The following is a 12,451-nucleotide window of genomic DNA, read 5'->3' as shown; positions in this document are numbered from 1 at the left end:
GGGGGAAGGATGCATCATGAAGTATTTGCTGTCTCTGCCTGTACTTACTGGGACAATTCGGGAAGTCCACAAGGACAGTCCAACTCATCCTTGTCGTCTATTTCCTGTTGCATTCCCAGCATTGTTCTCATTTTAGAAAGAGCCTGTTAACTATCATAAGTCAAAAAACAGCATTCTGACCTCTGCCCTGTAACTTCCTGATCCTCCTCCTCTTATAAATACAAGGGCAGAACTGGCATCCCGGGGAGCCAGGAAGCAGTGAGCCCAGGAGTCCTCGGCCAGCCCTGCCTGCCCACCAGGAGGATGAAGGTCTCCGTGGCTGTCCTTTCCTGCCTCATGCTTGTTACTGCCCTTGGATCCCAGGCCCAGGTCACAAATGGTGAGTCCAGTGAGCTTTCTCCCAGGCGACCAGGTTCATGGTAACTCAAACTCTGCGGCAGAGACACATTGCCCTCCTGTAACTACTCTCCCTCCCAGACATGGTCATCATACTCATTTAAAAGCAGCGCCAGAGTATAGACCTGGCTCTGTCTGCATGCTTTGGACCCTGGGAGGGGAATATACACATATGATTGGTCCAATGTGGGGCCAATTACTTGCCTTTTCACAGCAAAAATTACTTGATACCTTCCCTTAGCTGACATAGGACTATTAAGTGCTAGATTAAAAGAAGTGTAGTAAAATTACAAATTTGTAGAAAGAAGCATAGAATTGTATGATGTTAAAACTGTTACATACCATCTAGCATCATCTATAATATCATTTTGGAGAAGAAATGGAACCAGCCACACAAATGACTCAACCAAGGTCGCCTAACCATCATATTTTTTCATTTAACAAATGCACTTCTAGCACTTCCTATGTACAGGGCAGGCACTGTTCTAAGTGTGCTACAGATATTAACACATCGATTCCATCTAACAATCCTGTGGGATATGTATTAGATAAAAAAATAAAAATGCAAATGTGTTACTTTTGTAGGGAGAAAACAAAACATCAATTTTTATATAGTTTTTCATATTATTATTGACATTTTACAAATGAGAAAACTGAGGCACAGAACCTTAGATAACTTGGTAGATCACACAACTAGTAAGTGGTGGAATTAAAATATGAGCTAATTAGGAAGTAGTTATGGAAAGACAAGGCCATTTAGATCTTTTTTTACCTTACTCAAACCATATTGAACATATTAAAATACACCCACATGCCTCATTACATATAATTCATTTAATGTAACCATATAAGAAATAAGTTGAAAACACTAGAAAGCAATTGGGGGACTAAGTTGGCAGCTGCATCGTTATTGCTAAGTCTTTATGTTTCAAAATGTTAAGTAAATATCAACTTTAAAGCTAGCTTTAAAATTATTAATAGTATATGTAATATAATTGTTGAATTATATTAAATGCATATTTAATGTAGTTATTAAATTATATTAAAAGTATATTTAATATTGTTATTGAATTATATTAAAAGATATTTAATACAGTCCTTGAATTATATTAAAAGATATTTAATATAGTTATTAAATTATATAAAAAGTATATTTATTTTTAATATATTAAAAGCATACTTATATATTATATTAAAAGATACATGCACATTTATGTTTATTGCAGCACTATTCACAATAGCAAAGACTTGGAGCCAATCCAAATGCCCATCAAGGATAGACTGGATAAAGAAAATGTGGCACATATATACCATGGAATACTATGGAGCCATAAAAAGAAATGAATTCATGTCCTTTGCAGGGACATGGGTAAAGCTGGAAACCATCATTCTCAGCAAACTAACACAGGAGCAGAAAACCAAACACCACATATTCTTACTTATAAGTGGGAGTTGAACACTGAGAACGCATGGACACTGGGAGGGGAACATCACACACTGGGGTCTGTTGGGGCGTGGAGATCAAAAGGAGGGAGAGGATTAGGACGAATACCTGGTGCATGTGGAAGCCCTAGATGATGGGTTGGTAGGTGCAGCAAACCACCATGGCACATGTATACCTATGTAATGAACCTGCACGTTCAGCACAGGTATCCCAGAACTTAAAGTAAAATAAAAGTAAATTTAGTTAATTTTAAAAAAAGAAAAAGTATATTTAATAGTTATTACCTTGTACTTAAAATATATTTAATATAGTTATTAAATTATATTAAAAGTAAATTTTTATTTTATTTTATTTTATTTTATTTTGAGATGGAGTCTCATTCTGTGGCCCAGGCTGGAATACAGTGGCACAATCTTGGCTCACTGCAACCTCCACCTCCCAGGTTCAGACAATTCTCCTGCCTCAGCCTCCCTAGTATCTGGGATTACAGGCACATGCCACTACACCCGGCTAATTTTTGTATTTTTAGTAGAGACGGGATTTCACCAGGTAGGCCAGGCTGGTCTCAAACTCCTAATCTCAAGTGATCTGCCTGCCTTGGCCTCCCAAAGTGCTGGAATTATAGGCATGAGCCACCGCACCCGGCCAAATTTTAAAGCTAACTTTATTCTGTGATACAGTCAATTGTGGAAATAAACTAACTTTGAGGATTAAAATTAAAAAGAAAGGAAAAAAGTGTAAAGCTTAGTTTCATTTGCCTAGCAAGCATAAGGCAGCTCCACAATCCCATTTCCAAAGCACTTGGCACTAGATGAATTTTGGAATGCAGAATTTCTCAGGTTTTAAAAAGCTAATATGATATGATGTAGCAATTCTATTTCTGGGTATATATCCAAAATAATTCAAAACAGGTACATGAAGAGATTTTTGTACACCCATATTTATAGCAGCGTTATTGATGACGATAGCCAAAAAGGAGAAGCAAACTAAGTGCCCATCAAAAGGTTAGTAGATAAACAAAGTGTGATTCATACATACAACAGAATCTATTTGGCCTCAAAAAGTAAGGAGATTCCCTTGAATGTTGAAGTAAGAAAAAATAAAAATTTTAAAAAATTTAAGTAAGGAGATTCTGACACATGCTACAATATGGATGACCATCAGGGACATTATGGTAAGTGAAATAAACCAGTCGCAAAAGGACAAATAGTGTATGATTCCACTCACATTAGGTACTTAGAGCAATCAAATCCACAGAGACACGACATAGATAGTGGTTGTCAGGGATTAAGGGAAGGAAGAATGGGGAGTTGTTATTTAATGAATACAGAGTTTCAGTTTCTTTGAATGAATGGTCATGAAAATTGCAGAGTTATTTGAATTTATTTGATGCTATTGAACTGTAATCTTAAAATAGTTCAAAATGGCAAATTTTATATTATATACATATATATATATAAAACTACAATTTAAAAATGATTTAGTAAAAACTTAAACATATATCGATGGTATTTATCCCTGATGAGGCCTGGGAACAATACTTTAACCAAACATAGCAATCTCCTGTAACAAACACATGAATATTTCTACTAACTGGGATGAATAATGACCATAATGGCTTCACTTCACTTAAGAGGATATTGTGCCATCATATGCGCTGATGAACACCTGTTGCCAGAGCACTGTGGATTCCAGAAATGTGTAGAGAGACTTGTAGACTGTGTCACATCATGTAGATATTCCATTAACTGAACCATGTTAGATTTTGAGGTTGCTTTTAGTATTTCAGAGTCAACACAATGTTTTCATGTCTACATTTTGAAAATGTCCCTGAAAAGTCTCAGGGCCCTAAAGGAATAAATGGGCCAGGAGGCAGGCCTAGAACCCAGACAGGTGGTGGTCCAGCTTCAGAGCCTTTCTGCCTCAGGAAGGGGATGAGTAACGGGGTGGGTGGAGATGCTGAAACAATGCTGTCACCCAGTGATTTCCTTCCCTGTCCTGTCTGTTTCTTCCAGATGCAGAGACAGGGTTCATGATGTCAAAGCTTTCACTGGCAAATCCAGAAGTTCCGGACAGTAAGTGATCAGATACGGCATATATTTAAAAGCAGCCAGCAGGTGCAGGTCTGCACTATGGGATCCATTGTCCCTGTTTACAGTATGGGAGGAGAATGAGAGGGTCCTGAGGGTGGTGAACATCTCCAAAGAAGATCAGGATGGGCTAGGGGAACCCCCTCCATAGATGCCTTCCCTGTTCCCTGGCTGCCCCAAGAGTCTGCTCCTTTGGGGCAGAAGGTGCTCTCTGATGCCTGCAGGTGTCTACAGATGCCTTCCCTTTCTGGGGGAAATGCTCTTGGTCCTGCTGCGGCCCACCCTGAGCGCCCTCAGACACACGGCTCAACTCTGGTGAGGATCTGAAGCAGGGAGATGCCAGCAAGTGCCGGCCACAGAGGAGGAAACATCTCTTCCGAGCCATGTGCCTTCTCACCCTCCACAGTGCTCTGGAGGAGAAAGATTGGTCCTCAAACGATCCCTTCTCTTGTTGCAGGCTCTCACGCTGACTGCTGCACCTCCTACATCCCAGGAAGAATCCCGTGTTCACTCTTGGAGAGTTACCTTGAAACGAGCAGCAAGTGCTCCAAGCCAGGTGTCATGTAAGTGCCAAGCTCACCAAACATGTGTTGAGGGAGAAGGACTCTGTAGCATCTTGCAGGGAGGACCTGATAGATGGGTGTCCATCAGGGCCCACCCTCTGGATCCTGCCAGGTATAGGGCATCTGTGTCCTTATAAGGATCCTGCAGGGCCTCGGGATGAGACATTCCCAGGGGAAAAAGGGTGGGGAAGGAAGAAGAAAGCAGGCACAAGTCTATCCAAGGATGCTCGCATGAGTCACTAGGGAGTCCCACAGGCTGAGGGGGGTCTCAAGAGGACACTGGCCCTGAGTTGCCATCAGCAGAGAATGAAAAAAAAGAAAAAAAACTGGCTGTGTTGACTGGGAAATCTGAGGGGCAGGCAGTATGGGGCCCCCTGTCCCCATGTGCTGGACACACCTCAGTTTGTAACCTTTCTCCCCCTTGTTCCCCAGCTTCCTCACCAAGAACGGGCGACGTTTATGTGTCAGTCCCAGTAATAAGCAAGTTCTGGCTTGCAGGATAATGCTGAAGCTGGCCACACAGATCAAGGCCAGCAAGAACTGAACTTGTCAAGGCAAAGGGACACAAGTTGCCAGCCACCAACTTTCTTGCCTCAACTACCTTCCTGAATTATTTTTTTAAGAAACATTTATTCTTGTGTTCTGGATTTAGAGCAATTCATCGAATAAAGAGTTTCTCACTTTTTGTGTGTGATAGGGCCTCTGTCACCCAGGCTGGAGTGCACTTGAACATCTTGCCTCACTGCAGCCTAACCTCCTGGGCTCAAGTAACCCACCTACCTCAGCCCTACAAGTAGCTGTGAAACAGGATGTTAAGACAGAGAAAAGAGACATACAAGGTGGGGAAGCTCAACAGCAACATAGGTTTATTGGACAGAGAAACCTGTGAAGGGGGAGCACCAACAAGTGCTGGAGCCCCTGTCCTGCTTCCAGACTGGTACAATTATAGGTCTGGACGGGGGAGGTGGGGCAGTGTGGCTAGCTGCCTGGCAGGATGTAATAAGTGAGGCACTTCCCGCAGTCAGGCAGTGTGGCCTGGGATCTGCTTGGCAAAATGTTTTTCATGGTCTGAGCCCCCATGAAAGTTTCCTCCCTGATCAGGGTGTACAAAACGGCAGGGGTTTACTTGATGGCGCCAGTTGGGCTAACACAGGAGAGTTCCCTGACCCCCTCACAGGACTTGTGACAGGGGTGTGGCTCGTTTGCAAGGCTGCTGCACACTCAAACCCCTTACGGGAGGGGGAACATGCAGACAGGCAGGTGCAGGAGCCAGAGTGAGTGCTTTTGGGCTCCAACCCCATTGTAGCATCTAGGGGTGCATTACAAGTAATGCCCTTTAGCAATTACTTTTCATGGATAGCTATTCCATTCAGTGGAGAGTCAGGGTGACAGCCTTTTATACTCTCTTGGTACCCATGTCCTTGTCTTGCATCCAGGAAGAATCAGGTCACATCAACTTGAAGGATGGCGAAGGTGGGGATTTTACTGAGTGATGGAGTTCGCTCTCAGAGGAATGGATGCAGGGCTGGAAAGGGGATGGAGTGGGAAGATGATCTTCCCCTGGAGTTCAGCCATCCCACGGCTTATCTTCTCTCCCATCGTCCTCAGCCAAACTCCTCCTGACATTCAGATGCTCCTTCTCTTCTCTCCCTCTCTGCCATGCCATTTGCTGTTCTGCTGCTCCTCTGTTCCCCTGCTTGTAGAGCTTGGGGGTTTATATGGGCACAGGATAGGGGTGTGGTAGGCCACAGTGGTTTTGGAAAAGTCAACATTTGGGCGTGAAAATAGGAATGCTTGCTCCTACTTAGGGCCATGGAATTCTAGGCTTCAGTGTGGGCCTTCGTTGGGGAACTGCCTCTTCTACCCCGGGTATTTCCTTGCCTGTATCTGTATCATTTCCCCCCTCTAAGAGGCCCATCTAATTGCCATTAGAATATGGATGATGATCAGTCTTAGCTACTTCCTGCTGACGGGGACATTGTTTTGGGGAAAACAGAAGTCAGACTCCTCCCAGAGGTCTATATAAGGGTCCCTGGGGAAGGGGAGTCATCATCCAAGGCTCCAGTTGCCTGACCATTTGGAGTTTGATGACCTCAAACTTGAGAGAATAAAACAAGTTTTATAAGGTGTTAAGTATGCATGGGTTAAACATGTGTATTATACAAGGAAATAATCTAGTGCCAAAGATTACAGAAATAGGAAATGTAATATACTAACAACATTGTACCCCGAGATGTTTCACCTTGGTGAAAGAAATTAAGACTTGTAGGGGTGTGGTTAAATTTTAGAAGAGAGATAACTGTTCTTGCCACATTTGTAGGAGTTAACAGATGAACCTTGGGAATCCTGGGGTTTGTGGGTTTGCATGGTGGCCCTTAAAGCTTCTGCCTCTTTCTTGTATTTCCCTGTCTCTACTGTAAAAGACCAAGGTGGCCACTTTCAGAAGGTCTCCTAAGGTACCCCCTGATGCCAGGGCCCATTTCTGCAACTTACCCCTGATATCAGGGGCTGCCTGAGTAATAAATTTATCATTTAGGATTAGTTGTCCCTTGACGGAATTAGGACATAGAGACCTATGCTTTACAAAGGACCCTCTTAGCCTCCCCAAGAAGGCAGTGGAATTTTCATTAAATCCCTGGTCTACTATGGATATCTTGATATAGTGAAGAGGCTTAGTTCTAGCCCTACGTAAGCCCTCTATTATGCACACCTGAAACTGTCTCCGCTTCCATTCTCCCATCTTGTCACTGGAATCCCATTTAGGGATATTCATTGATACTGCTTCTCTTCCAGTTGGATAATATTCACCACCTTTCCTGGGTGCTACATGTGATACAAACCTCATCCCCAGATCTCTCTGTCACTTGCAGAGTGGCCTGTTTCTCAGTGTTAGTCAGGGTTTGGTTCAAAGTAACATCACATCTTCCTAGGAGAGTTCAAATACTTGGGTTAAATTCTGGAAAGCCTTTATATATCTTTCAGGCTCATCTGAAAGCTTGCCAACATCTCCCTCAATTTCCTTCAAGTTCTGTAGAGAGAAGGGCACCTGGACCTTACTGGGGCAAATTCACCAGGCATCTGTTGGAGGGGAAAGAATGAGACTGGGGCTTGTCTAGGGTGAGAATTTCTAGAAGGCGGCAAGTGAGAGACTGAAGCTGGATAGGGAGGATGGGGTGGACCTGGAGGAGCAGGGCTGGAGAGAGCTGGTTCCTCTGCTGGGGATACCTCTGGGATTTGTTTGTTTAGTTCCCTGGGATTGTCCCTTGCAGCCTCTCCCAAGATGGTAAATAGGTCTGGATTAATTCTACATTGTCAGCAAAGGTCTGGGTTGCCCAGCAAGGTATAGAAAGCCTGCACATATAGGGCCTCAGAGTGTTTGCCCTCACGTTTACAGAAAAGTTCCAACTGCTGGATGGTATCAAAATGAATGGTTTCTTCCTGAGGCCAAGCCAGTCTTTCATAATTTGCCCAAACCTTTGTGCAGAGGGCTATGAGCCATTTTCCTCCAGAGTCTGAGGGTCAAAGCAGTCCCAGTGGTTCAGGATACACTCCAGAGGAGTATAAGCTGGGAGTGGTGAAGACAGCTGATTGCCCATTCTGAAAGGCAAGAAATAGAGGTGACCCTCATTTCCTTCCCTTCTTTTAGTGATAACTCAGGTTGTGATGGAGAGAAAGCAGGCATCCCCCTTGCCTCTTCTGTCTTTTTGTCCCCGAGTCCTAGTGACCTTGGCAGGTGCCACCCATGGGTGCCAAAGTGGCTTTTACTCATGTTAACAGGGGGGTCTAGGGGGTGAGAATATCCACTCTTACACAGTATGCCCTATTTCCCTTGCTGCCAACAACCTTTGAGTTCCCTGGGCCTCATCTATGTCATGGAGCATCGCCTCCTTTCAGGAAGCAAGGGTTTAGTCAGCAGGAATTGGTCCTTCCCATTTACATTGTGCTTGTTGGCCAGCTTTGGATCCCTCAGATCTGGTTTTCCTTTCTAGGGCCTCAACCTGAAGCCCTAGATTGAATATACCCTGCCCTCTTGGTACCCAGGTCCTTGTCTGGCATCCAGGAAGAATCTGGTCATCATTCAAGAAGACTTGAACGATGGTGAATGTGAAGATTTTATTGTGTGATGGATGGGGCTCTTATGGGATGAATGGGAAGCTGGAGAACGGATGAAGTGGGAAGATGATCTTCCCTTGGAGTTTAGCCATCCCGCGGCTGATCTCCTCTTCAACTGTCCCCAGCCGAACTTCTCCTGACATTCAGATGCTCCTTCTCATCTCTCCTTCTCTGCCACTGCCGTTCTTCTGTTCCTCTGCTCATGGAGTTTGGAGTTTAAGGGGTAAAGAGGCAAAACTGTTGGATCTGCCTCTTTTCTAAAATCCTGACGCCTCTCTCTTTCCTTTGGGTAAAAGTAATATTGGCTCTCTTTCCCTTTATGGAGGTCTAGCTCTCAGATGGACACAAGATAGGGGTGTGGCAGGCCAGAGTAGTCTTGGAAAAGGCAACATTTGGATGCAAAAACAGAAATGCCTGTTCCAATTTAGGGCTGTGGGTTCCCAGGCTTGAGGGTGGGGCATTTGCCAGGGAACTGCCCTCTTCTACCCAGTATTTCTCTGCCTCCTGTCCATATCAGCTGAGACTACAGGTATATGCCACCATACTCTGCTAATTCTTTTTTTTTTGAAGAGACAGGATCTGATTATGTTGCCCAGGCTGGTCTTGATCTCTTAGGCTCAAGCGATCCTCCTGCCTCAGCCTCCCAAAGTGCTAGTATTACAAGTGTGAGCCACCACGCCCAGCCTTTACTTGAATTTTAAGAGGAAAAAGAAACTAAAGGAATTACTGAACTTTGGATAAGCATTATCTTCAAAACAAGAGACATCATAATACAATTTAGAAAGCTAAAAATATTCCTTATCCAATTTAGATTGAATATGCATCAAAGATGTATTTAACTCATTAGTGAGAGAACTATTAAAATAATTCAAAAATCATTTGAATAACAGAGATTTGTATAGTTTACTGGGGATGGTGTTCTGAAATAAGTTTGTTAAATTAGAGCACACATTATTACCCTGTGGATAGGGCAACAGAAAAACCTGTAACCGTGGGATTATCTTTTTTAATAGACAGAAATCATTTGCATCTGGCTACACACACGTTTATAATTTAACATATACTTTCTCAGAATCTGGGGCCTGATCAATAGTAAACAGAAGATCAATCAAAAGTTCATTCCCCTACGGATTTAAGGAATCCCAGGGTGGGCCTTTTAGTCAACATTGTAATATGACCTTGAAAACCGTGCAGTCATCCTTTTACCTATTTCTTTCTTTTTTTTCTGAGACAGAATCTTGCTCTGTCACCTAAGCTGGAGTGCAGTGGTGCAATCTCGGCTCACTGCAACCTCCACCTCATGGGTTCAAGCAATTCTCCTGCCTCAGCCTCCCTAGCAGCTGGGATTACAGGCACTGGCCACTACGCCCGGCTAATTTTTGTATTTTTAGTAGAGATGAGGTTTCACCATGTTGGCCAGGCTGGTCTCAAACTCCTGACCTCATGATCTGCCTGCCTTGGCCTCCCAAAGTGCTAGGATTACAGGTGTGAGTCACCGCGCCTGGCCCCTTTTACCTATTTCTAAGTTTTTTATTAGGTGTAAATTTAGTTTGTGGGGCAAGTTATTCGAGTTACTGGTGGCAAATCTGTACAGGTCTGCAGCAACCTCAATTCTTCCCTTCTCAGGAGAAAGAATTCAAATGAGGAGCCCAAGCGAGAAGAGACTGAGGAAGTGTTAGAGCAGGAGTGAAAGTTTATTAAGAAGCTTTACAGGCCGGGTGTGGTGGCTCATACCTGTAATTCCAGCACTTCGGGAGGCCTAAGTGGGAGGGTCACTTGAAGTCAGGAGTTCGAGACCAGCCTGTTCAACATAGTGAAACACCATCTCTAATAAAAATTAGCTGGGTGTGGTGGCAGGCACCTGTAACCCAACCTACTCGGGAGGCTGAGACAGGAGAACTGCCTGAGCCCAGGAGGCAGAGGTTGCAGTGAACCGAGACCATGCCACTGCACTCCAGCCTGGGTGACAGAGTGGGACTCTATCTCAAAAAAAAAAAAAAAAGAAGAGAAGAAGGTTTAGGGCAGGAATAAAAAGAAAGTAAAGTAAGTTTGGAAGAGGGCCAAGCAGAGACATTTTGGAGGTCAAGTGTGGGGTTTGACCTTTTGAATTGGGGTTTTACATGTTGGCATACTTCTGGGGTCTTGGGTCCCTTCTCCCCTGATTCTTCCCTTGGGGTGGGAAGCACTAGTGCAATGCCCTGCTTGGGAGGGGAGCATGTGCAGTGTGTTTACTGGAGATGTATGCATGCTCACTTGAGGTGTTCTTCCCTTTACTGATGGAATGCCCCCAGAAAGTCCTATACGAGTTAAATGCCACCATTTTGTCTCTTGGTGCGCATGCATGAGCTCAATCGCCCAACTCCTGGGATCTTATCAGGAAGCTGCTGATGACGAGTTTCAGGTTTTTTCTATCTATAGGCACAGCCTTTCCCTGGTGCTAGCTGCAACCAATTATTATTCTAGAAAGACAGTTAACAACTCCCTGACCATCACCTGATGGTCACCTGACATTCCTGGTTGGGAGGAGCCCCTCCTGCCCTGTTTATGTATGACTAGCTACCTACAGTAACAATTTGTAAGAGATTTCACCTCTAAACTTAAAGAACATTAAGAAAAACATTTAAAGATGTAGTTAATATTACTTACATACACATCTCTATTAAAGTATATAAATTTATATGTATAATTAGTATGCCTTGGAAAACTGTCTCATAAAATTCAAAAGAGAGCACTGAATTCTAAACAATTCTAAACAACAACAAAATATTTTTTATTTGAAAAAAAGGTTTAAGCTCTATGCTTACTTTTAGTGTGACTTGTCTAAGAAATCAGTAGGAGAAAACTGATCAATAACCAAATAACCTTTATAACACTAAATCACAACTGTGTTAGAAGAACACCCCGAGAGGATGATAAAAGCTTGGAATTATAACCCTAAGGAAAGTAAACACAAATTCACATTACATCTTATCTCCTCCCTACTAAAAGAGCTAATCTTGAAGTGTTAACTACAGTTTAGGAAACAGTGTTTTGGCTGGGTGTGGTGGCTCACACCTGTAATCCCAGCACTTTGGGAGGCTGAGGTGGGAGGATCACTTGAGCCCAGGAGTTGGAGGTTATAGTGAGCTATGGTTAAGCCACTGCATCCCTGTCTGGGTGACAAAGCAAGACCTAGCTCAAGAAAAAAATTTTAAAACAAAAATAAAAACTCTCTTTTATCATTTGCCCATATGACACAACTTTGTCATTTGCTTAGTATTTAACCCATGATAACCTCATGTAGATTCTTATTTTCCTACAATTTTTAATTGACCTTGTTAAATCAACTTTAGCCTAAAGCTGCCTTCTCACTTATTTTAAGTTCAGCCTAAAGGTTTCTCTGTACATAGTGAACTGTAACCTGAATAGAGGTGTAAACAGGCTTTAACCTACTCTTGTGCCAATCACTGAGTTTTGGCCAATCAAAGAGGACCAACTATTCAAACCATGTTTGAATAAGGTAAACGCCCAGCTGTAATAAATTCAGCTGTTTCTGTACCTCACTTCCGTTTTCTGTGATCACTTTTCTTTTTCTGTCTATAAATCTACCACGCGGCTGTACTGGAGTCTCTATGAACCTACTCTGGCTCAAGAGGCTGCCTTATTTGCGAATTGTTCTTTGTTCAGTTAAACTCTGTTAAATTTAATTTGGCTAAGGTTTTTAACAACCTTTTCTCTTATTAACCAAGAGAGAAATACTTGTCTTCCTTTCATTATCATCATTCTGCATTTGTACTTGCAGACTCACACCATTTGTTTTATGGTAATGAAACCAACTTTGCAAAAATTATAACAGTGAGAAAACC

The 12,451-nt window shown here is 43.1% G+C and overlaps 1 protein-coding gene across 2 annotated transcripts; it reads left to right on the top strand.

Annotated features, from left to right (window-relative positions):
- The first annotated feature begins 238 nt into the window (after window positions 1-238).
- On the top strand, window positions 239-5,178 carry LOC105518761 (C-C motif chemokine 23). Of its 2 annotated transcripts, none has more exons than XM_011951880.1 (4): window positions 239-379; window positions 3,856-3,915; window positions 4,337-4,493; window positions 4,926-5,178. In XM_011951880.1, exons 1-4 carry the CDS (start codon window positions 304-306, stop codon window positions 5,035-5,037), a joined length of 405 nt encoding a protein of 134 aa, XP_011807270.1. In that variant the 5' UTR covers window positions 239-303; the 3' UTR covers window positions 5,038-5,178. The 2 variants fall into 2 exon arrangements, with proteins under 2 accessions (XP_011807270.1, XP_011807271.1); XM_011951881.1 differs by having other exon boundaries at window positions 261-379; window positions 4,388-4,493; window positions 4,926-5,177.
- The last annotated feature ends 7,273 nt before the right edge of the window (window positions 5,179-12,451 follow it).

The sequence above is a fragment of the Colobus angolensis genome, unplaced genomic scaffold, assembly GCF_000951035.1.
Source record: "Colobus angolensis palliatus isolate OR3802 unplaced genomic scaffold, Cang.pa_1.0 Scaffold329, whole genome shotgun sequence".
NCBI classification, from domain to species: Eukaryota; Metazoa; Chordata; class Mammalia; order Primates; family Cercopithecidae; genus Colobus; species Colobus angolensis.
The sequence above is the reverse complement of the archived record's forward strand: the minus strand, read 5'-3'. Positions and strand labels throughout refer to the sequence as shown.